The 26,471-nt window shown below is 46.0% G+C and overlaps 1 protein-coding gene across 1 annotated transcript in view; it reads right to left on the bottom strand.

The window, feature by feature from the left end:
• Nucleotides 1-26,471, bottom strand: part of RBM19 (RNA binding motif protein 19) — a 543,939-nt gene that overhangs the window by 286,928 nt on the left and 230,540 nt on the right. Inside the window, exon 18 of the mRNA XM_086943257.1 lies at nucleotides 259-319. Within this exon, the coding sequence (XP_086799383.1) occupies nucleotides 259-319 (61 nt within the window). The remainder of the gene's footprint in view (nucleotides 1-258; nucleotides 320-26,471) is intronic.

Below are 26,471 nucleotides of genomic sequence, written 5' to 3' on the forward strand. Positions count from 1 at the left end.
TAGTCCAGATGAGGTGATATTAATGCATGAACTGTGGTCTTTCTGGCTTCGGTGGGCAGGAGAACGAGTACTTTACGAAGCACTTTTAATATGCCGAAGCATTTGCCTGTCACCTTATTTACATGGGATTTGCCAGAGAGGTCAGCGTCCAGCATAACTCCTAGATTTTTCACCAATTAAGAACTGCAACTGTCATTATTTGACTTTATTAACTACTTGCACAAAGTTGACCCATTTTCCCACCTCTGCAATACTCACCAGATTTATCCTTCTTCTTTGAGATTGTGCACTTCTTCACAATTCCAACTTTGGAAAATGTCTGTTGAAAGAAAAAGGTCTTAGCTGTATCTTTACTTTCTAATGCTGATTACATATGTAGCTGTTGAATAGCCCTTCCAAAATCCACCTGTCCACTCTAAAGTGGTTGTGACCAGTTCGCTCTCAGTAAGCATTGCTGAGCCAGCTTTCTTCTGCATCATGCACTTGCCAACCTCCTTTTAATCACTTTCTACCTTATGAACTTTTGTGAAGATTAAAACCAGCATCATATTGAAGTGAAATACAATAAGAGCAGTAGTTATGAACACAAAGGGGAAAAACACAAGTTATCTTCAGTGGAGCCTCCAGGCACATGCTTTCCGGCAAAATTGAGCAAATGTTCATTTTAATAGTTAACACAATTAACATAACAATTAGTTCCTCACACTACAGAAGTTCTCCAATCGCCAAACATCTACAGGAAAGCGCCCTCTCAATCTAGCACCCTCCTTTTCTTGTCACCACAGATAGGTTATGGGTTAAACATAAAGTCTTTCTCCATTTTAGTTTGGCATATTTATGCTTTCTGAACATATACAATAACGCTTCAGGTGATGTAGACTCGTATGTTAAACAACAGAAGGCACATAATACCTATTGTGTATCTTAAGCATCAATCTGGAATCACTTTGTGGACTGTCCATTCTTTATGTTAATGCAGTTACTTTATTCAACTAGAATATATCGATTCTGCCATTAGGATAATCTCCCATGGGAAGATTCTATGTAAAGTTGTGATTAAATTTCATTCTAATGTTGATGAGCGTTTAGCCAAGATATAGTTTCTGCCTGATCAAAATAGATCAACTTTCCAGTGAATCATGGTTTCTAGAGTCATTATTTCACAGTATACTGAACTATTAATTTACTTAAGAATTCAATTATGTTGACGTTTAGGAGCTCCTGCTTGCCTACACTGAATTCTTCCATGGCAAGCATTTTGCGCCCTCATATTCGGGGATGCAAAGAGAATTTTTCTTCAACACACATCAATCAGAAGAGATGGTAATGTTGATCTTCCTTTAGAAAGAACCATACTCAATGAACGGCTTGGAAAAAAGCAGAGGCAGTGTAGAGTTTTTTCTTGTGGCTAATGGGCACAGCAGCAGCAAGAGCAGTGGGCGCTGCAATCATTGAAGGTCCTGGGAAAGGTATGGGGAACTTGGTGAGATTGATAATACACTGTATCACAACCTGCATCCTGTAAATGTATTTAGAATGATGGCATGAGCTCTGAGATTCAGAACACCCTTTAGCTCAGCCAATAGCCAGTCAATGCCCTAGGAAAGTCTATGGAAGTTATAGGTACTTTAGGGCACTGGGTTATGTTATTAGAGATAACTATGCTGGGTGAATTTCAGTGTCCTTTTGAGTTTAAAACATTAAGTTGTCACTGAAATGTTCAACTAAAAGTAAACTTACTTTAACATTTGTTTTTTTTTCACAGAATTTCTAAGTTTAAAAAAAATGTAAAGTAAGATATAATTACAATTACTAACTATGCTGTCACTTTAACCTTTGTTTTTTTTAGAGAATTTCTAGGGTTTTTTCCCAATGTAAAGTAATATTTTTTACCTTACGCAATACCAACCTCCTGCCGTGCACTGCTGGGGTGGTTGGCCAAAGGTCCTGGCCTGTATCCAGGCTCTGCATACAAACCCTTGCAGCAGTCACTTTCACGCCACGCAGACCTTTGTTTGTGTGCGGCAATGGGTTGACCCAGGGCCTGGCTTGTGGCAAAACCCTGTGACCATCCACTAGCAGGCAAGCAACCCCACACCACATAAGGCCTTCTGGCATGCACAGTTTATGTTGGTCTCGCAGGGCTTGGCTGCACTCAAGACAGACTTACTGACTTTGGAAAAGAATGGCAACACCAAAATATAAAAAGTGGGCCAACAGGCTTAATCAAGAGGTGAGCATATCAATAATACAGAAGATCTAAATCTTTCTCTAAAAATCACCAATACTTGTAACCAAATGTACATTTCAGTAATTCACATAATGCAATGTGTAATAGTGATTATTATAAATACGTTTGATAAAGTTTAAATAATAAAAAAAATATCAATATGTCATAGTCTTTCTGTTAACCATGTTTATTACTGCATTTTGTGGGCTGAAAAATGTTACAAGAAAGAGTCAATTAAAAAAAAACAATAATAAAAACCAACGTGTCTTGGAGCCTTTCTTCTAACATTTTTCAGCTCACAAAATGCAATCATAAACACAACCACGAGAGGGCCTTGAACTCCAGCTGAAAAGCGTAAAGCTCCAGCTAAGAGTGATTTTGAATAATATGCTAAGTTCTCCTGGGGTCATGGAATCAATGACCCAGTGGACTTGCTGTTTTTTAATGTTCCTTGGAGGCTTCTGCGCTTTATGCTGCCCCCTCCAAGATTAAACATTTTTTGGCGGTTCTCCTGCCTCTTCTAGGGACATCACCAAAGTAAAAAAAAAAGTTACGGGGCGCTCCCTCAAAGAGCAGTGAATAATAAATGAGCGACCCGGATGTCTATTTATGATTCCTTTTAAAAAGAAAAATGTTTTAGAGTGTCCCCGTCCCCACACAGGACACCCTTTTAAATAATTATTGGGCCACCTCCATCGGTTGTATTATTTATTTAAGGGAGGTGGTGAGGGCCCCCTCCCTCCCTCCCCAGGCATCTGCAGGCCCCAGAAATCCCACGCCCCCAGGCTTTATTTTTTTCTTCTTCTAATAATCAAGTAGAGAGATGCGTGGGGTCCCTCCGAGCCTTTATGGCCTCAGTGATCCCGTTCCCCGGTGCCTAATGTGGGTGCCCAGGTGCCCACCCAGAGCACCCACAACAAACAGCAATGGGAACTGGAAGGGGAACCCCATTGCCCCACAGGCTCTCCTCATGCACCCATCCTAGTTGCATAAGGAGCCGGCATTGCTCCACCCGGTGAGAGCAGGTTCTTCTCTCTGCTCCCTCCAGGTGGAAGCAATTTCATTTTCCCTGCCCGTTGCAACTCTCTCTTGGTGGGAGCAGACACATTTTCCCTGTCCGTGCTCTTGTGGGCAGGGAAATGGTGTCCCGGTGGTAGGCTTCCCAGAACACCACAGTGGAGCCAGCCTTAGGGGTTGCAGTCCCCATGGCCTTAAGAGCCTCAAAAGGGACGCTGCACACCAGTCCAGTAAATATAGTAAATAAAGGGAATTGATAGTAGAAGATAAAATATGAGGCTATTGCTTTACTAGGTAAATCAAACACTAGACACAATTTGTATTGATGGCCACATGCTCATATTCTGCTTCTAAATATAAATGATCTCGGTATAAGAATGACATCACAATGAACCAAGGTGCCTAGTAATCAGCTATGATGTTATGATCATTACCAAGAAAACTGTTCACCAGATCCTGAATATAACATTACCAAAGGCTAAAAAGGCAAAGAGGTATGTGTAAAAACGGTTTCATTTGTCAACAAAATGGAGTGACAATGTACTGGTATCCTAGCCAAGAAGCTTGTTTGCAATATCTGTATCTTTATTTCAAACTTGTTTGAGAAAATGCATACTGAAAAGAGATTGTTTGGCTAGGGCTAGAGAAAAATGTAAGCAAATTCTCTGCAAAGCTATCATAGTGCATTACTACAATATAGGCCATGCACTAATTGTAATAAAATGGAAGTACATGGAGGATGTATATTTGGGAAATTCCTTACATGTTCAACAACCTTATCTCGTATTCCCTAGGCTATTCATGCACTTTAGGTAGAGAAGTAGTGAGCGCATGCGGCAATATATGAAGAAATGAATATGTTTGAAGATTGTATGACTTGATTTTGGAAATGGTGGGATGTCATTTGTTGACATATTACAAATTAATGCAGTTATGAGTGTGCTGCTTTTCTGAAATCAGAGGTTTGTACAAAATAGGAAGCACATTTGCACGACCTGCAATTAGAAATGGAAGACATTTGTAGGGATATTACAAGGCATTTCAAAATACTTGAGGGCAGTCATATATTGGATCTTACTTACATAGATGGCTGGAGATGGGTACGGGGGTAGATCGCACCCAGTTTGATTGCCTTCTATCAACATTCACTAAGATGTAATATTTCATATCCTTTCCACCAAGTAGAACTGCTCATTAAGAACAAAATCTGACTTAAGTCAGCCAAATTTGTTTAACTGTGCTGAATGCTGCTTTGTGACAGGAAGAGAAAACACACCATGCACCCGGCTCCCCCACACCTTACATTGCAATTTAAATGCATCAATTCAAATATAGTTGTAGACAAAAGTAATCTGGGGTCAGGGGCAATGAAAATACTATAATATTGGCTCTGATTTAAAATTGCAGCAACTGTTTCTATATAAAGAATGAATAGAGAGGGAAATTATTGGGAGGGAAGCCCCTGGCTTACAAGTTCATCTATTATAACCATTCACAAAACTTGAGGCTGCTTCAGGGTTAACTTGTGAGAACAAGTGAGGAAAATTGGTCCACAGAAACACTTGCGTTGCTAATGCACTTCATATTCTCCTCATCCTGGGTAGACCTACAGGCTGAGGTCGACTTAGCCCTTCAAGAGAATAAATCCACTGCTATTAGTCTTCCCCTTGATTCACCGACCATAACAGGGTTCTAGCTCACTGTGCTATTTTAGTGCTAGCTGGTTACTAGTTTGGATCCACTTCTTTGGCTGCTTTCACTAACAGGCATTGCATCATAGGTTCAGTTTGTGGCCAAAATTTCAAGAAAACGTTTACTGAGGTAAATATATTTCTGTTGGATGCTCTACCTGCAGATTCCTCACTTTGTGAATAATCCCCAGGCGGCCTCTGTTTTTCTGATCCGACAAGGCCGTTTGATGAGACTGACACTGGATAAGATATATAGAGCAACAACAGAATATTGTGATCTTATTATTTTTGGCTGAACCATCCACCAAAGGGGAGGTGGGAGGACCGGTGAGGAATCTGCAGGTGGACAGAGTATCCACCAGAAGGATTATGTTACTTACCCCATAAGCATCTGTTCTTGGCATATAGGGCTGCAGATTAACATTGTTTGCATACTCCTGCCATCTAGTGTGGTGCCCGGATGTTTGCTAGTTGTTTACCTTCGAAGAAGTCTTTCCTATCACAAGGTAAGGTGACTCCTCTTTTTGTGGAAAGTGTGCATGGGCGTCGACTTCATTGTTAGATGGTTTTCCAGCAAGAGGGTGAGAATTAAGTAAATATGTGTAGTACAGAGATGTCCATGCATATGTAAATAATGAGAACTGCAACTACAGGTGTCCAGGGAGGTGGGAGGGTGCCTGTGAATATACATCCCTACATGGCAAAAACAGATGCTTACTGGGTAAGTAACATCATCCGTTCGAGGCATGTGTGCTGTGGATACACATGCTTTGCATAGACTATATATCAAAATTCTCCCAAAACAGTGGCTAACCGGTAGATGTTGCGGTTGTCGGAAAAAGTGTCTTTAGCACTGCTTGCCCTACATTGGCTTGTTGACGTGCTAACACATCTACACAATAGTTTTTTGGGAAATGCATTTGGCATCGACCACGTTGCTGCTTTACAAATGTCAGCTATAGGAATGTTACCTAAAAAGGCCAGAGATGCCACTATTTTGCGAGTGGAATGCGCTTTAGGGGGTATAGATAAAGTTATTTTAGCTTATGCATAGCAAGTTTAAATGCATTTAACAATCCATCTTGTAATACCAGTTTTAGAGATAGGATTGTCTTTGTGAGGTGGAGCAAAAGCAACAAAACAGTTGCTTTGTCTTAGGATAATTTTTTGTCCTCTTAATATAGTTCAATAATGCTCTTCTGACATCAAGTGTATGAAGAGTTTGTTCTGCTACAGAATCGGGTTTAGGGAAGAACACAGGTAACTCAACTGTTAATATGAAAAGCAGATGCTACTTTAGGGAGGAAATTCAGAGTGGTGCGAAGAACTACCCTATCTTTATGAAGCTGAAAGAAGGGTTCTTCTAAGGTTAATGCCTGCAGGTCACCAACTCTCCATAATGAAGTGATTGCAATGAAGAAATGCAACGTTCTATAAAAGTAACTGTAAAGGACAATTATGTAACGGTTCAAAGGGTGGACCCAAAAGGCTTGTAAGTACAATGTTAATTTCCAACCTGGTGCCGGGGGTATTCTGGGTGGTATTACTTTCTTTAAGCCCGCCATAAAGGCTTTAATGACAGGAACTTTGAACAAGGATAAATGCTGTCTGTTCTGAAATTACGCCACTATTGCTGCAAGGTGCAAACAAATAGAAGTGTAAGCTAGACCAGTTTGCAGTAGGTGCAAAAGGTAACAAATATTCAAAGGAGTAATTTTGTTGTTGTTACAATAGACTACAAATGACTTTCACTTTGCTGCATAACAATCTCTAGTAATAGGCTTGTGGGAACTCATGCCTAAATGCTCCTTCCATACTTTCAACAATGGGGATTTCCACAAAAAAATCTGTTTGCCATATTCCACAACTCAAAATGCCCAAACTTCGCTTCCAGGTTCTCACACCCTCTATCCAAACGCAAAGCCCTATGGATGAATTGGTCAGGGATGTTTGCCTACGTTTATATCTGCAACACGGGAGATGCTGCCCGCCAACAGGTGAAGTCACAAGGGGACATCGGCAGTGGTGCAGGGACAGAGCCCAAAGTTCCACACGCGGACCAGCCAGCGAAGAAACTAGTTCAGGCGGCCATGGGGCCTACAGAGTGCAGGATTCTTGTGACCGAAACAAAGTGACAAGGGCTGGGAGGTAAGAAGCAACAGGCGAAGCTAGAACTGCATGGTCATGGCATGAATTTGCAGTAGAGGGACTAATAGCGAGGACTCACCTTAGGGGATGATAAGACCGTCATTGGAGCCCCCTCCTCACTCAGAGAACTATAAAGCATTGTAGCCCCAGGACAAAGGGGTGAGAAGTCGCGCAAGGAGGTACAGCTATGGGGGCAAACCTGCGATCCTCCACCCCTGCTTGGCCAGTTGAACTAGTTGAGAAACATCGGGGCGACCTGGGTGGAAAGGAAGGTGGGCCCATGCTCAAGATGCATTACAGTACAGCAAACACAAAGAGATGATGGACGGAGCGCTGAAGCTTTTCAGACACTCAGCCCCAGTCACAGATCTGGGTGGATCCATCATCGTTCTTTAGCTCAATTCACCACCCCAGTTCAGAACCAGCCAAATGCAAATCAGTCTGGACCCTGTTCCTCATGGGAACAGTCCAGCCCGAACTGCCAAGCCAGGTCTTCCCTGGACAGGAAACAAGCCTCCTGGGACCGGTCAGCCAGGCTAGCTTTAATGCAGTGGCAAAGTGAGCAAGGGACCTACGTCTGGGCATACCCTGCCAACTTACAGTCAAATAGAGCAAACACATAGGGATGATGGACGAAGCGCTGAAACTTTTCAGACACTCCCCTCCAGTCACAGATCTGGGTTGAATCCAAAATCGTTCTTTAGCTCACTTCCCCACCGCAGTTTGGACCTTATGCAAATCAGTCTTGACCCTGGAACAGAAACAAGCATCCTGGGACCGTTCGGGGTAACAGCCCAGAAGGGTGGACCACAAACTGAAGGGAAGTACCAGACAAGGAGATAGTGCATCCCAAAACCACGAAAGAGGCTCCCTCGGACGGAGAGAACAATAGTTCATGTCCAGGGGACACTGGGAGGAGTGAGGCTGGTACAACATTGGCAGCAAACACTGCAAACATTTATAAGTAATTAAAGACACTAAACTCTCCTTAGAGTCTCAAATAGCAGCAGTCGTAAACGAGGTGGGACTCCTTTGGGATGACCATAGAAAGCTGGCAGATTGCATCAAGGGAACAGAAGACCAAATAGGAAGCGCCCTGCACTAAGACGTGAGTAGATAAGGAAAAGGGGATGAAACACTTGTCATATAGATGGAAACCGCTGAAGGCAGGTCCTGATGCCACAAGATCAGGATTATGGAAATGTTGGAAAAATCAGAAGGGCTGAACATTGAACTATTCGTGGAGATTTAGCTGGACAAGACAGTGATCCAGGGGAAAACATTTAAATTCTTCTCAGTGGAACAAGCACACAGGGTTCCGTCGTATCCATCGTGACTGGGGGCAAACCCACGCCCATTCATGGTACAATTAGTGAACTTCTGGGACAGAGAGGTACTCCTTCAAACTGTGAGGAAACGTGGACCTTGGCTGATAGATGGTCATGCGATATACCTATACCCAAGCTATACAAACCTGGTACAGAACCAACAAGGAACATTAAAGAATGTATTGCGACAACTTGAATTACGGTATTCACTTCTGTACCCAGCAAAACTGAGAGTGGAACACAGAGGGAAAGTTCATATTTTTCTAATGGCACAGGATGCATGGTCATGGCTTGAAAACGGAGGTCTATGGACGGGACCCTCGCCGGGAGGGGAAAGGGAGAAGGGCTGGAAACTTGTGTCTAAAAAAAGGAAGAGCAAGCAGAAGGGGGAGAAACAGAACATTCCCTCCCCCACAAAATCACAGATGAGGGCAGAACAGGAACAAATCATCAAGGAACTGCAGCAATACACAAATGTTCTCAACACTAAGATATGGAGAACCTTCACAGAAGAGGGATGGGAAAGCAACCTGGAACAAACAGAAACGGAACATGCACACAAGAACAGCTGCCACATGTGACACTCATGTCATCAAGAGACCTGGGAACAAGGCCTTGGATGAGAGGGGCTTGGGGGGTCTGCTGATACACGGTTCTTACACAAGAAACTACTTATTGAGGAACAACGTTCAGAGAACTGCTTCACACAAGAGGCAGGCAGCTGAGTCCCAACGAACATTGCATAGTTGAAAATATTTACTTTTGGGATCCACAATTACAGTGAATTGGGGGGTGGTTAGATTTAAAATCAGTGCACAGTGAGGTAGGGTGGGGGGCTAGTGTTAGGAAAGTTTTCAACAGCAACTACACCCGCAGCCAAAATGGTCAGTCACAAAAGCCACATATGGGAAGTGAAACCATATTAAGGGGAGATTGTTTGTGATCACACCATGACACTCATACATTTTTTGATGTTACTGTCCAGGAATAATAATGGCGGGGGAGACAAAAATTGAAAGGAGTTTAGTGCAAAGGGCCCTCAATAGAATCAACTCAGATGTGGAGCACTTGCAAGAGACACACCTAATAGACAAGCAACATTGTAGTATGGGACATGGGCTTTACAGGCTAACAGGATATGCTCAATATACCTCGGGATCAAAAGGGAGGGCTGCAGATATTGATATGAAAAACACTCCCATTCCACACAAAACACACCATGGGCAGACTCACATGGATGCTACACTGCAATCCAGGGCGAATACAAAGGTGAGGCTGTGAACCTAGCTAGTATTCCTAGATTTAAAAGAACTCGTACAGGAGGACGACAGTTTTCCGTACAAGCAGCTATCGGATGGAACGCTCTTCCCCGTTTCCTCAGACTCGAACCCAACTACCTGACATTTCGTAAGAAATTAAAAACTCACTTATTCCCTAAATAAAATTCCTTTGTTTCCCCTCACTCTCCCTACCCCTTAACAGGATCACAAACTTTATAGCGCGGGGATGCCCTTGGGTCACCAGACGCTTTAAAAATCGCTATAATAATAATAATAATAATATTGGCTAATGTATATGTCCCCTCGGGCCTTCAGCTGGACACATTGCGGAAAGTGAGTAACATACTAGTGGAGGTTGGGTCAGAGCTGGTGGTGATTCCAACCTGGTGTTAGACACTCATCGGGATAGGATGCGGGCAAAGGTGGAGGGGGAAGCCACTAGATGGAAACTGGAGGGCTTCACCTAGGCGCTGGGCTTGAGTGATGTGTGGATTGATTACCTTTTCACCACAGGTGACTCAAATACCAGGTTTAGGGCTTTCTGGCTAGGGGCCTCGCCTAAGAAACGTTCCCCCCCCCCCTTGCTGGCGATGCTTACTATTAAAGCACCAAAACCTAAGGAGTCCTGGAAAATTGAGTCCTGGCGCCTCCCAAACAGGCAGGAAGAAAAACGACTAGACAAAGCAACAAAATTTTACTTTAAAGACAACACAGCCTCTGTGAGGAGTTCAGTGGTATCATGGAAGGCGTATAAGACCATGATTAGAGGAGTAAAGTTTGCTAGCGGGATAGGAAATAGGAGGGAGAGACGTGTCAGGCTGACCATCCAGGGAGAAGAGCTGAGGGGCTAGAGAGGTAATATGCAGCCAACCGGATCCCTTCAGGTAAAATTACCATGGAACTTAAAAGTGTGGCATACCAGGCAGTAGCTAAAAACGAGGCAAGAACATCCTACTTAGCAAAACAAAAACACATATAAGAAGAAGGGAACAAAACAGGCAAAATGTTAGCATGGCAACGGTGGGAGGGAGAGGGAGAGAATGGCAGTCGGAGAGGTAAAGACGGAATCTTGAGACCCAGTGTGCTGTAGTGACAAAATTACAGAAGAATTTGCTAGGTATTGAGTCCTTTTATGCCTCTCACTTGTGTACCCCTCAACAAGAGGTGCTAGACATTGTAAAGACTGTCCTATGAGATGGCTCGGAGAGGACAGGGTGGTAGACCTAGAGAAGGAAATTACGGTCCTTGAGGTCTCCACTGTGATAAGCAAGATGGAATCCAAAAAAGCCCCGGGACTAAATGGTTTCCCGGTTGAGCTGTTTAAGAAATAAAGGAGGCGTATAGTGGCCCCTTTCACACAGCAAATAAGAGGATTCATTAGGGGCCAGATGTACGACCCTTTTTTGCGCTTGCAAAAGGAGATCGGCCTGTTTGCAACTCCCCCAAAAAAAAGGGTAATGGCATGTACAAACGCTATTTTGCAAGACACTGACTCGCAAAATAGCGTTTGTGACTCTTGCTACTAGGAAGGGGTATCCCTTCCTAATAGCGTGACTCACTGCCATGTACTATTATTTTACAACCGCATTTGCGGCCAGAAAACACTTGCAGTTTACCACCTACTTCAAGTAGATGGCAAACCACTTGCAAACATGAGGGGGTCTCCAGGGGACCCCTTCCCCTTTGTGAGTGTGTTCGAAAATATTTTTTAAAAGCAGGCAGTAAACCCAGGGACCACAACCTGACCTTAAAAAATGAAACTGAGAAGTTTAATTTTTCTTTTTCTAAATGTATTCCGTTTTCCTTTAAGGAAAACAGGCTGCATTTAAAAACAAAAACTGCTTTATTTAAAAAGTAGTCCCAGAGATGGTGGTCTGCTGACCCCAGCAGGCCACCATCCCTGGAAGTGCTAGCCATTTCCAATGGGGTCGCAAATTGCACTTGCCTCATGAATATTGATGAGGCATGCAATTTGCGACCCCATTGGGAAATGCTAACAGTGTCTGTGAAACTGTTGTACATTGCAGTTTGTGAGTCGCAAAGCGACACAATTTGCAAGTTGTAAAATGTAAGAGTTTTACATCTGGCCCCAAATCTGTTGAACGCCTATATGACAGGCCTAAAGCACTAGTGCAGGGGGTACCCTGGCAGGGTTGCCCCCTCTTGCCTATGTTTTTTGCTTTGGCTATGAGGTCCTGGCAGAGGAGGTGCATGTGGATGCACAGGTATGGGGTTTGGCAGGGGAAAGGCATGTGGATGAATTCATCTTTCTATATGCAGCTGATATTTTACTATATTTGAGTAATGCAAACCAGTCCCTGGACAGACTGGGAGACATATTCCGCATATCTGGGGCACACTCGGGGTTCGCCATTAACTGGGACAAGATGCTGCTGTTCCCAATGGGAAGACACCGGTGGGAGGGCATACTTCCCCCTATTAGTGAGGGTGGAGACATTAAAATTCAAACACCTGGGGTTCTGGATAACCCAAAAACCTGATACATTCTATGAGGCTAACTTCGAACTTCAACTTAAAAGATTAGAACAGGACGTGATGAAGCATTGGCAGTCACTGCCAATCTCATTATTGGGTAAAGGGGCAATGTTGAAGATGGTGGAGCTCCCGAGGTTTTTATATATTCTCCAAAACAGCAGATACAAGATCCAAGCGGGATTTTTTACCAGGCTGGTTACACTGCATGGGGTGGAAGAACAGTCATGGATGGCCCCTAGAGTTCTTCAGAGGTAAAAAAGTATGAGGGGGGTATTGCCCTGCCAAACGTATGAAAATATTATGAAGCTGCACAAGTAAGTGTGGTGAAGAAGTGTGGTGAATAAGAAAACAAGTTACTTACCTGTAACTGTAGTTCTCCAGTATTGGAAGCTTTCATAGATTCACATACCTGAATCATTTCCCCGTCGTCGAGACGGGAGTCTCCGGTATATAAAAAAGCAATGGATTATCACAACTGATGAAACCACCAATTGATCCAATTCACAAAACTAATCTAAAATTCCTATCCTGGAAGGTAGCTCTATTGATAGCTCTAACATCAGCCAGAAGGGTGGGAGAAATCCAAGCCCTTACAACGCAAGAACCTTTTCTGCAATTCAGGGAAGACTGATTGGTGCTCAGAACGAATCCAAAGTTTATTCCAAAAGTACCAACGGATTTTCACTTAAATGAGCCATTAATCCTGAAACGATTCTTTCCTCAACCATCTACGGCGGCGGAGAGGACTCTCCACACTCTGGATGTCCAGCGTTGCCTGAAATTTTATTTGGAAAGGACAAGACCTTTCAGAAAATCTACACAATTGTTTGTGGCTTTTAATGCCCCCAGGAAAGGTTTCCCGTTATCAAAACGGGGAATTGCACGATGGATCTCAAATGCCATTCAATTCTGTCATCAGGTGGCGGGGAAGCCATTACCAGCACATGTTTGTGCACATTCCACAAGAGCGGTATCAGCTTCTACGGCTCTATTTTCAGGCGTCTCTATTCAGGACATCTGCAGAGCATCTACCTGGAGGAGTACGCATACCTTCACCAGGCATTACTGCCTGGATGCACATGCACAAAGCGATGTAGCAGTGGGACAAGCGGTGCTGAGGAACCTTTTCCAATAATGTTCTTAATGTTAGCGTTGAAATAATCCACAGTTACGTGAAAAGTTCACAGTTGCGTCACGTTTAGCCACAGTACCTTTGTTGCGATAAAAAGTTCCAAGCAGAGAAGCTGTAGCGTTCAAAAACAAGCGATGCGTTGCTCCTGAGACCCTGGGGAGACGTTAGCGACAGCCCGCTGCAGCAGCGGGCGTGTTGCACCGAATCCGGTCTGTATGGGGAGGAAGGCGATGACTTGTATGGATTTCGGTGCGTAGGTTCCGTAGGAAGTTTTCTCCCGCAAAGGCACGATGCGATGATTCTCGGGGGCTGCAACGATCTCCGGGGCGACGATGCGTGGTCCAGCTGAGATCTTCCTCTCGCAGCTCCTCGATGCGATGGCTCTGCGACGATTCTCGCAGCGACATGATGCGGTGAGTTCACCCAGCGGCGTCAGGCTCTGCGATGATGTTTGCAGCGGCGGAAATCTTCCCGCGAACGAAGGGTGCGAATCTTCAGGCAGCAGCGACAGGCGCCGCGACGTTCTCGGTCTTCGTAGCGGCGGGAATTTTCTCGCTCTGCCAAGTTTGCAACAAAAAAAAATGCAGAAAGTTCTTTAAAAGCGTGATGTCCAGCTCCCCAACACAGGTACAACTTCCAGAGCCACCACAACTGGCCCAAGCACTCTAGGAAGTACAGAACTCTCTCAGTAGAGTTCAGGGAAGCTGGGGGTGAAGTCCTTTTGTTCCTGGGACTTCAAAACAGGGGGCCAGCGCTTATCAGGCCCTTGGAGATTCCTTCAAGCAAGGGGACACAGTACAAAGCAAAGTCCTTCCCCTCTCCTTGGCAACAAAGCAACTGCAGGTCAGTCCAGTATCACACAGCAGGATAGTCTTCCTTCTTCAGACTTCAGCTTTCTCCTTGGCAGAGGTTCCATCTTGGTTCCAGGATGATCTAATTTTCTGTAGTCAGGGGTCCTGTACTTATACCCCTAAAAGTCTTTGTTTCCTTTGTTCAGGAGGGCTCTGACCCCGGTCTGAACCAGTTCTGGGTGTTCTTTGAGTACTTTGTTTTCCTGGCTTCTCCTTTCCTTTCAGAGTGAGGGGCAAGGTCGTCAGCCGCCCAGCAGGAGGTGGAGCCAGCATTGTGGAAGGCAGGCACCGCCCTATTCAGGCCCAGGTGCTATCCCTCCCACCACTCAAGATGCAGATGCAGTCATTCAGCCTAGGACTGGCCCAGGCAGCCTCCTGGGGGCTCCTCAGCCCCTGTCACACTCAAACCAGACAGTCAATTCACAAACAGGCCAAGGCACACAGAAAGGTCAGACAAGAGAACAGCTACTTTCTAAAAAGTGCTGTTCTGAAACACAGGATTTAAAAACAACGTTCCTAAAAGATGTGTTATTAAATTCTGAGTTCAGGGATACCCGACTTTTATGTCCTATCTTGCTTCTATGGGAAGATATGCTGGTAGCCACTGTAGCCAGCCTCCCCCATGATAGCCTATGGGGCAAGATAGCCTTACAATAGTGAAAAACGAAATGGCTGTAATTCACTACCAGAGCATGTCACCTGGACAATTACATGCTCTACCTTTCACATACACTGCACCCTGCCCAAGGGGGTACCTTGGGCCTTCCATAGGGGTGACCAATGTGCACAGAAAGGGAAGGGTTAGGCCTGGTCAGTGGGGACACTGACCAGGAGGACATGGCAGTTCACAGACTGCACAAAGGCACTGCGGTGGCAGGTCAGAGACAACATTTTAGGACTACTCATGGTGCATTTAAATATTTAGGTATATATATATATACTACAGCCCACTCTGAAGATTTCTTTAAAAGAAATATCCAACCCCCACTAGATCACCTTAAAAGAGATACGACACACTGGGGGAACTTGCCCTTAACATTGCTGGGAAAAGCAGCACTTTTTAAAATGATGGCGCTCCCTCGATTTCTGTATGTGCTAGAAAACACGCCGTTCTCAGTCCCGCCGAGTAACTTTACGGCTATAGCAGCCCAGGTCTCCAACCTGCTATGGGGAAATAGACCAGAGCGTATAGCGCAGTTCTAACTGGTCCGGGGATGGTATGACGGTGGAATAACACTCCCAAACATACAGCTATACTACTGGGCGGCGCAGTAGAAAGTAATTAACTAGTGGATGCATGCGCTGCAGACAGATCCCGCATTTAAAGCAGATAGATCAGCATTGAGCACGAATGGTATACTGTCTGCCCTTTATAATTGAAGACTAGCCCCAGCACTGATAGGGCCTGTTAAGCACACTGTTACAATACGGCACAAAGCTCAAGCAAAATTAGGGTGGCAAGAGGTCATAACCCAACTAACCCCTCTCTGGGATACAAAACAGCTGGGTAAGCTTCGGAATAGTAAGGGCTTCAACCAGTGGGACGCAATAGGTATATCCACAGTGGGGGACATGTCGAATAAGGGGGAAGTTGTCACATTCGAGCGTCTTTAGCAGCAATATGAACTAGCACCCTCAGAATTTTTTAGGTACACACAGATCAAACACGCACTAACATCGGTGTTTCCACCCGGTACTGACGTCCCGGAGGCATCTCCTCTGGAGGACAGATTGACGGACTGCATGCATAAAAAGGCGACTTCATTTACCTATCGGAAACTGGTTCACAACCTGCCGGATCCCACAGGATCCCTCAGGGAAAAGTGGTCTCATGACGTGGGCGACCTCAACGACACTGAATGGCAGGAGGCGTTGGCCCCCCACGGGAGGTGGTTATACCCTCACGACTCAGGCTGGTGCACCTAAAAATCTTACACCGATCATACTGCACTAGACATACCTTACACAAGATAGGTAAAACATTGCACCCTTATTAGCTGCGCCGTTGCGGGGATGAAGGTACCCTTTTCCACACCATATGGCAATGTCCTAAAATTATGGGATACTGGGCAAAGGTAATGAGGACGATATCACAGGCGCAGGAAGTATCACCGATACCAGAGCCCAGAAAATATATGTTGAATGTATGGGAGCCCAATGACCTGACTCACGAGGCCCAGGACTGGGCCACGCTAGGGATTATGGTCGCAAAGCGCAACATTGCACAAAAATGGGGATCGGCGGAGGTACCGAAACTCGCCTCATGGTGCAGAGACATGGACACCGCCATGATAGCCGAAAGAACGGTATTCGTTAATCGTTGGTGTCCTCGGAAGTGGAGTAAAATTTGGGAGGCCTGGAACAAATTTAGCGGAGACATATGCGAACCACCACAAGATAGAGAGGATGAGGGTTCGGAAGGAGAACAATAAGGAGGGTTGTGTCAATAACACGAGAAATTCTAACAGAAGGGGTGAGATGCATGTCACTGAACTACTTGTACCAAAAATGTATGATTGTATATTGAATATTTACTCTTTGTTTGTAAGACATCCTGACAGTATGTACTGTGTTATTATTGCATAAAATGCATTCAAAGAACGTTGCTTGGAAGTGCTCTTAGGAGCTAAGTACACATGGCACAAGCATATCATAATTGAAATACCAGAAGGAGTAGAACCACCGAAAAAGGACTGGATGAAAAAGCAAAGTCCTGTTAAGATAGGAATGAACGAAGTAAAGCAATGGAGTGTAATGAAAGAATCATCCGATGCGTACAAAGATAAAGGAATAGAAACAGGAAAAGTATGTACATGGATTGCGATATACTGCAAAATAATCTTTTAAAGACTAGCTGTTGACGTAGGGAAATAGCGTAAGTGTATCCAAGGGTATTATGATATGTTGTATTTAATGGCATTTTCACAAGGAATCTCACTGTTGAGACCTCGTATGTGTGTATCTAAAGTAAGACATCTTTCCTTCTTTTCCTTATTTCAGTAGGGTCATACCCTGCCACTATTTCAATTGTTTCCAGAATTAGCCATTTTATCTCTTCTGTTTTGTAAATTTTTTCGTTTGTAATGTTTGACAACTGGTGCATTTACTTTAGCTGTTTTAATCGCCGACCTGTGCTCTGTCAAACGGCTGGCCAAAGGCTGTCCTGTTTCTCCCACATAGCTCAAGTGACATGGGCACAGGAGGGAGAAAACAATGATTTTGGTCTAATAGTTGGTAAACATCCTTAAATGTGCTGTATATGTGATCAGAAAGAAGGTATCCATCTCAATGGCACTGTCACATGCCTTCGCATTTGGATATCCTCTAGTGATGGATTTTTCTTTCATCACAACTGCTTTTGTATCATAGTCTTGCAAGTTAGTCCAATTTCTACTTAGCCTAAAATTTGTGATTCTGTGATCAATTGGTAACATATTCAAAACAAGCATTTGCAATGCAACGGGTCTCGCATTAGGTAGGTTAGTGCTATTAGTGTTGTAATTACAAAATGTGTATTTTTTTTCCCCTATGGTGTTTTATAGGTTGTGCTGAATATGCGGCTTCGGCTGTGTAGTGTGCACAGTTGATAAAGCCGGACTAGAGTACAATTGCCTGTAAGTGTAGAAATCTATTAATGAAGGCAAAATGGAAGGTGACGAAGCCGATTAAATGTGGGTAATGATACTCTATGTGGTAATGTTTATTCGGGGTTAGCAGCTTAAAACTGCTACAGGGTTTGTTTATACCCATACGACCTTTTGATCAGCAGTTGAAAATGTAAAACGAGGGAAAACACAGGGGAAGCTAAAAAGCGAGTGAAGGGCGAACGGAAACCATGTGGTAAGGCGCTGCCTGATGGTGCGAAAGATAACATTTGGAAAACAGTGTTTGAAGTAGCCGAAAAGGGGTTGAGGGCATGTGTTTAAGCAGACTGTTTATAGCCGCGTTGGTGTGTGACTAGCAGCAATGGAGTGGAGGGAGGAGGGGCTGGACTGAGGAGAGAAAGTGTGCGCAGATAGGGAAACAAATATCTGTAGGTTAAAGCCCTCCAAATTATATGGAGATATAAGGGGATAAAAAGGTACTATAAGGCATGTGTATGTCCCGCAAACAGTTTGTAAGAGAAATATAGGTAGTAAGGGCAAATACATGCGGCAAGAGCGTATTAGTAAATGGATAGTGTGACTCTCCGTGGGCTAATGTTGTGCGCAAGATGATTGCGGTAGCATAGTGTGGAGCTGCAAAACTAAGCGAATGTTATATGTATAATGCAGTGGTTTTTGGGGAGCGGCTTGAGACCCTTACACTGTTTGCTAATAGTTACATTAGCATGTAACCAACAAAGGCACAGAATGGAGGGATGAAGGAGTGCGTGGGAGGGAAGGCATGAACGGAGGTGGATTTAAAGTGTGTGCGGAAAGCTGTTTTAAATCACCGCGTGAGGCACACAAAAATAGCAGATGGCTGCTTGTGTAGTGACCAACAGCAACCTGTAATTGAGGGAGAAGGGGTCTGAAAGGGGAAGGTAAAAAGTAAGGGGGAAACGGGTATGAGTGTGTAAAGTGTTTAAGCGCTACAAATTGTCCTGCGAGGCAGGGAAAAGTTCTTTAGTGCATATGTGTGGGCCATGGAAAGTATAAAGGGCAAAATGTATTCCTGATGGTTTAATTAAATGTGCAGCAACCGATTAGCATGTGGGTAGAAGCATCCTGCTGGATAATGCTAGTCTTGCATTAGCAGCTTAAAAACAGCACAGCGTCTGTGTATACATTTGCCACGCTCTGACCAGCACCAACATAGACCTGAACGTGCCCCCTGCGTGTGTTCTTCCAAAACACTGATATGAATAATTTGTTTTAGCAGCGATTTGGAACAGGGGTGCTTGGTGGCCGAACAACATCTATGTAGTATAAATGAAATTTGTAGGTAAAGTAAGTTGTGCCACTGGGAGAAATGAGATTACTGTGCAAGGGGCATTCATTTTAGCAGATAAGGAAGAAGCAGGGATGGACTTGCTTACAGATAAATAGGAAGAGTGGGCAGGGGGAAGAGGGTTTTTAAAAGTATTATTAATACAGGGGGGGAGTGGCAGGTGCTTAATAAGGCAGAATAAGGAACCAGAAATGTGATCTTGGTGGCATCCCCACAAGAATGAAGTTTTGATAATCTGTAAGTATGTGTCTTGATCTTTTTTTTGGAAGGGGATTGGGGGGTTTGTGCTAAATATGCAGCTCCGCTTTGATTTTGTTCACAGTTCATAAAGTCGTATAAGAGTACAATTGCCTGTGAGTGTGGAAATCTATTAATGAAAAGAAAATGAAAGGTGCAGAAGCCGATTAAATGTGGGTAGTGATGCTCTGCGGGGTAATGTTTATTCCGGGTTAGCAGCTTAAAACTGCTATAGCATTTGTTTATACCCATACGACCTTTTGATCAGCAGTAGGAAATGTAAACAAGGGACAACACGGGGGGTAGAAAACAAGTGAAGGGAGAACAAGAATCCATGTAGTAAGGGGTTGCAAGATGGTGCGAAAGATAAAATGTGGAAATTAGTGTTTGAAGCAGCCGAAAGGGCTGGAGGGCATGGCTGTTTATAGCCGCATTGGCGTGTGACTAGCATCAATTGAGTGGAGGGAGGAGGGGCTGGACCGAGGAGAGAAAGTGTGCACGCAAAGAGAAACAAAAATCTGTGGGTTAAAGCCCCCCAAATTATACAGATATATAAGGGGAAAAAGGGTACTATAAGGCATGTGTATGTGCCGCGAACAGTGTGCAAGAGAAATATAGGTAGTAAGGGCAAATACACGCAGCAAGAGCGTATTAGTAAATGGGTAGTGTGACGCTGTGGGCTAATGTTCTTTGCAAGATGATTGCGGTAGCATACTGTGGAGTTGCTAAACAGTGCACATGTTATATGTACAATGCAGTAGTTTTTGGGAAGTAGCTTTAGACCCTTACACCGTTTGCTAATAGTTCCATTAAAATGGAACCAACACGGGCGCAGAATGGAGGAAAAAGGAGTGGGTGGGAGGGAAGGAGAGAACGGATGTGGTTTTAAAGTGTGTGTGGGAATCTGTTTTAAATCGCATGAGGCACATGAAAAACTGCATGCGTCTGGGCAGTGTAAAGTACATAAGCCCCAGCTTGCAGTTTAAAAGCAGTAGGAATGCAAGAAGTAAAGAAAGTGAAAATGGGCCATGTGCGCGTTCTCCTGAGACGCTGTAATGACACGAAACTCCAGGTGAACTTTGCAGAATGAAAGGAAAGCAGCGCGCTGTGCTTGTACCACATATGCGTACATATGTCCTGTCCAGGTGCGCGCACATGCCCTGTCCGGGCAGGCATGCCATACGAAGACCGGGAGGGAACAAAACATGCTTCCCTCCCAATAGAAAGCATGCATTTGGCAGGCGTGCCAGTAAGAAGCATGGGTGGAGCTTCCACCCTCACTTCGCAAGCTAAAGCGACGAGAATAGATCTCCCCAGGAGCGAGCAGCGCATGCGCTGCGTCGCTAGGCGAGACTTAAAAAGGAGCTATTTAATAATGGATACATTTATGTGCAAATGAAGCTATATAGATATTAGCTACATTGGGTGCACAGGAAGCCCCCATGATGACTCCCTTCGTTTGTTTGTATAGCTGTCCTCCAAACTCGAAGGTGTTTTCTTCCAGCACAATTTGAAGGCACTCTATAATGGAAACAGTGCAGGCATCCTGTAGATGTTTCTCCATGAACCACTGTACTGCGTTGATTGTCTCTTTTTGAAGAATGTACTGAATAGAGCTTCAATGTCTAATGTGACAAGGATGTCACATGGGGGATTGAAGGTGAGGCCCTCAATCGAAGTAATGATATGCATGTTATCTTAATGTAAGATTTGATGCTTCCTGTGCACCCACTATAGCCAATATCTATATGGCTTTATATGAACATACATTTATTCATAATGAAATAGCTCCTTTTTTGAGTCTGTGACCAATTGGTCACAATACATAAATGAAATGTTTTTCATCTGGGTGGGAACACAGGAAGATCTGAGCACATTGCTCCTATGGCTTAATCTATGCAATCTCAATATAAAATTCACAGCACATTGCAGCCAAACACAAGTGGAATTCCTGGACATACTGATCCGTCACAACAATGGCCGGTTGGAGGTATATCTTTTTGTGAAACCCACTGCAAGGAATACACAATTGCATTTCAATACTTTCATCGAAGAAATCAGAAGCAGAGCATTCCCTTTAGAATAATTTCTTCATAATCTTAAAAATTGTCCAACTTGCAAGACTATGACACAAGAGCAGTCATGATGAAAGAACATTAATCACTAGAGGATATCCCAGGAGACTACTGTGAGAAGCCTTTAAAAGAGCCACATTCTATGACAGGGACCATATACGCTATAACCAAACATCACAAAGTGAGACAAAACTAGTATATGTCATCAGGCATTCACCAAAGAGTAAGTCAAATTGTCAGTTCTAATTTGCACATACTAAACAGTGATGCAGACCAGACTCTGAGGATTCCAAAACCCATGGTTGCCCATAGACATAACAAAAATCTTAAAGTCCATTTAGTGAGATCTCATCTGCAGAGATCAACACTAATTGCACAGAAAATGATTGATGGTAGTACACACATATTCAGAAACTACAAATGCAACCTATGTAAGATGTGACAGTGCCACTAGAGAGATACCTTTACTTTGAATAACTATACAGTGCATTTAAGGACGTTTACCAACTGTAAGACAAAACATATTGTTTACCTCCTCCTGTGCCCCAGGCCATTTGGGCTATGTGGGGGAAACAGGACGGTCTTTGGCCACTAATTGACAGAGCAGAGAACAGCGACTAGAACAGCTAAAATGAACGCACCACTAGTCAAACATTACACACAAGAAAATGCACAAACCAGCAGAGATAAAATGGCTAATTCTGGAAAACAACTGAAAACAAGCATTTACAATGCAATGGTCTCGGCATTATTAAAGGTAGAGCTATTGGCATTGCTTATGACATTTTTTTTCTTTTTTTAAAAAAAACATTTACAATGGCAATAGCTGTGCAGGCCTCAGTTCTCTGGCAGCAGGGGGGGGGTTGAGATGCACTGATAGAGCTACGTATGTGTCATTTCTCGGGCAGAAGGGGAGTTGAGATGCATGAGAGGTGTGCAGGCCTCAGTCTTACTTCTCTGGCAGCAGGGGGTGAGATACACTGACATGATAAGGCCGCAGTCTCTGGCAGCAGAGGGTGAGATGCACTGAGAGAGGTGTGTCAGCCTCAGTTTCTGACAGTAGGGTGCTTGAGATACACTGACAGATGATAAGGCCTCAGTGCTGTAGCGGGGGGAGATGAGATGCACTGAGAGAGGTATACACCCCATGGAATGATGATGTTTATACCACTTCCCGCTCACGGACACCACAGCTCCCACCCTTCCAGCAGGCCTCAGACACACACCTACCCCCGGGGGGGGGGGGGGGGCACTCACCTTTGACTTGGCTCTCGTACTCCGCCAGCACCCCTCACTCCTTCCGCAGCTTCCCGTGTGACGTCATCCTCAGCCCTTTAAACTCCCCTTACTCCACAAATGAAAAGTTCCTCTCTGCTCAGTGCCCCCCAGCGGGCTCCTTTGGCGTTGGGGGCTCCTGCCCTGGTAGGTAGGGGCAGGGCAGTGGTGCCAAGTACAAGGGCAGTCCCAAAGGGCAGATGTTTAAGGCAGAGTGCGAAGTCTGCTCCGGAGGAGGGCAGGCATAGCTCCCAGCAGCACCGACAGACAGGGCGAGGGCACGAAGGCGTTAATCACGAGATGTAGCAAATACTGCCAGCTTTCAGCATGAATGGGATCAGGCGCTGGGAGGCGCGGGGGGGAGGAGGTATGCAGGGTGTGAGGGTGGGGTGAGACACAGGGAGGGATGAAGGAAGGGGGCAGGGATGATGCAGAGTGACACTGCGAGGGTGGTTAAATGAGGGTGGGGTGAGGCAGAGGGTTTAAGGGTGGGGTGAAGTAGGGGGCAAGGTGATGCAGGGGCGAGAGGTACGATGGGAAGGAAGCGAGTGGATGGTGAGAGCGTGCAGGCGCATGACAGGTGAGGGATACGACTGTGAGGGTGAGGGAGGGGGCGACGCGAGGCTGGGAGGTGTGACAGGGTGGGTGACGGAGGAGTGGGAGATGTGAGGTCGGGGGGCTGCACACGGTGAGGATGTAAGGGTGGAGAAATGCAGGGAAGGAGTGTCGGTGGGCAGACGGTTCGTGGTGATGCAGGGTTAACACTGTGGGGGGAGGGGGGCTGAGAGGAAGAGGGCTTGAGGAGGATGGGAAGAGACACTGCAGAGAGTGAAAGCAGTAGTTTAATGCAGGGGGTGGGGCTGTGAGGGTGATAGGTAACAGAGGGGTGGGACTGTGAGGGTGCGAGGGGTGGGACTGTGAGGGTGCGAGGGGTGGGGCTTTGAGGGTGAGAGGTGACAGAGGGGTGGGACTGAGGGTGAGAGGTGAGAGAGGGGTGGGACTGTGAGGGTGCGAGGGGTGGGATTGTGACTGAGGGTGAGAGGTGACAGAGGGGTGGGACTGTGAGGATGAGAGGTGATAGAGGGGTGGAAGTGATAGAGGGGTGAGGGTGCAAGATGACAGAGGGGAGGGACTGTGAGGGTGGGAGGTGACAGAGGGGTGAGACTGTCAGGATGAGAGGGCTGGGACTGTGAGAGGTGACAGAGGGGTGGGACAGTGAGGGTGCGAGGGGTGGGACTGTGAGGGTGAGAGATGAAAGAGGGGTAGGACTGTGAGGGTGCGCGGAGACGCAGGGGAGGAACTGTGAGGGTGTGCGGAGACAGAGGGGTGGAAGTGATGGAGGGATGAGGGTGCAAGATGACAGAGGGGAGTGACTGTGCGGGTGAGGTGAGAGAGGGGGAGCCCACACTGCGAGGCCCAGGGTAGGCTGAGCAGAGATGTGCTGCAGGGACAGAGGCAGTGAGGGTGGACTGTGAGTCCGTGCAGGGGTTCATGGTGAGGCGGAGGAGGGGGGATATGTAGCAGTGGATAAAAGAGGTCGAACGAAGAGACCAGAAATAGTTTTTGGAGGGTGGAATCAGTGTGCTGGAGACTGGGGGGGGGGGGACGCGGAGGTGAAGGTATTGGAGAGAGTCTGGGGAGGGAGAGGTGATGGAGACAGGCTGGGGAGAGAGAGGCGATGTGGCGCTCAGATGGAGTCATCGAAAATGGACAGAGCGTGAGATTTTACAGGAGGTGTGATCTGCGCAGAGAGGTAGCTGCTCTGGGTGTGAGAAGAAGCGGAGTCGGTGGTGCAGAGAGGGGGTGGGTGTCGGAGAGGTGCCCCAGAGAGTACAGTCCTGCAGGCGTGAAAAGTGCAGTCAGGGGGTGAGCCAAGAAGGACAGGATACAGAGGGGAAGGGGTCGGTATGCCGGAGAGAGTGTGATTAGCCAGAGCGAGATGCATTCATTCATGCAGTCATTCAGAGGTCCGGTGATCCGTTGGGTGCTTCAAGAGTGAGGGGTGCAGAGGATCGGGGGCAAGACAAGCGGGGGACAGGAGCAGACGTCAATGGAGTTCTACAGGCCTTGCGATGAGATTAAATGTACACGAAGAGGAGTCGGTGGTGCAGAGAGGGGGTAGGTGTCGGAGAGCTGACAGTCCACATGTTTCCAAGGTTCTTCAGTGAGTGCAAACCGATCTATAGGTTAAAGTCCTCCTCACTGGTGAGCTGGCATCCCGCCCGCTCCAGAGGTTTGTCAGTGAGTACATGCAGATCTACAGTTTGAGGTTCCTCAATGAATCCATACCGATCTACAGGTTAAAGACCTCATTGGTGAGCGGGCAGCCCACCTGTACGCGGTCCATTAGTTGAAAATGAAAAGTAAAGTGCGCAGAGGTGAGCTGGTAATACGCCTGCCTCTGAGGTTCAAATAATGCATGCTGATTTACAGGTTGAAGTGGACGGTGGGGAGCGGCTAGCCCGCATACCCCGAGGTCCATACAGGGCTCCTGGGGCATACCGACGTGAAAGGCCAAGTGCGTACGAACTGCCGAGACAAGCCTCCAGGGAGGCATGCGTGCCTCGAGGGCGGAGCGGAGGGGAGGCCGGCAGGATTACCGCCAGGAGAGCAGGAGAGACGGAAGAAGACTGCAGGCGAGCACCGCACTTCATCTGCAAGGCACTAAAAGTATACTAATTCTTCCTGAAGAGTAACAGACCTGACCTGACCCCCCCCGCGCCCCTCAGTACATTCCCCGTGAGCTGCATGGGGGGAGGGGGGCATCCCAACAAAGCAGCGGTGACCACGTCACAAGAGACCCCCCGGCCACCACCTCCTCCGGGGGGCACCGCTGCAGTTTGTGCGAGATCACCGACCATCTGCCGGGCGGAGCAGGGTCGTGTGCTCTTTTCTGGGTCCCCGGGGAGGCGGTGCATGAGCACAGTGGAGGGCAGCTGGAAACAATCAGGGCTGGGGAGTGGAACCAAATCAAAGCGAGGGGCGTCACCGACCGAGAGCGTGCACACAGGGCGGAGGGAGCCAGGGAGACAGCACAAACAAGCAACAGGGGCAGAATATCACTCGTGCAGCCTGAGGGGGAGACACACCCCAGATAGCGGAATTGAAAAACACAAGAGGATGGGGAATACCAAGCTAGAGAGTGAAATGGGGCCTCTTCAGCAACACAAAACTACCCAACAACTGATGTCACGCCGCATACACGAACACCACAACTCTTAACAGTCATGTGAGAAACTTTTTGTCTGCGCCCTCAGCTTTAAGGACAACATCCCCAGAAAAGATAACAAACACACCCGACGGAAATATAGACAAGAACAAGACGATCCTCACCGGCAGACGAGAAAAAAAAATGGTGGCCGCAAGCTTCTGAAATTTTTGGATTCGGGGGCGTGTTTTGCTGTTCTGAGTGACGGATGACGTCACCATCGAAAGAACAGCAACACTTACGCCCCCTCCAATGGCTGGCCTCCGTTTAGGAAGCCAGCCAATGGAAGAGAATGGAGGAGAGAGGCGGGTTCAAGCCCCCTTACTCAAAGTCATAAAATCTCCGACTTCCGGCTGGCAAGCCAGCCATCGGTCCGAGACCTAAAAAGGTAGGGGTGAACCTAATGAATTAAGGAAAATAAGCGAAGTTTTGGGGATTTTTACTTTAGATACATACATACAAGGTCTCAACGGTGAGATTCCTTGGGAAAATGAAATTAAATACAACACACATATAAAGAACAGATGATGGACGGAATGCTGAACAATGCAAACCTTCACTCCAAATCAAC

Source organism: Lissotriton vulgaris, chromosome 11 (genome assembly GCF_964263255.1).
Source record: "Lissotriton vulgaris chromosome 11, aLisVul1.2, whole genome shotgun sequence".
Classification (NCBI taxonomy): domain Eukaryota; kingdom Metazoa; phylum Chordata; class Amphibia; order Caudata; family Salamandridae; genus Lissotriton; species Lissotriton vulgaris.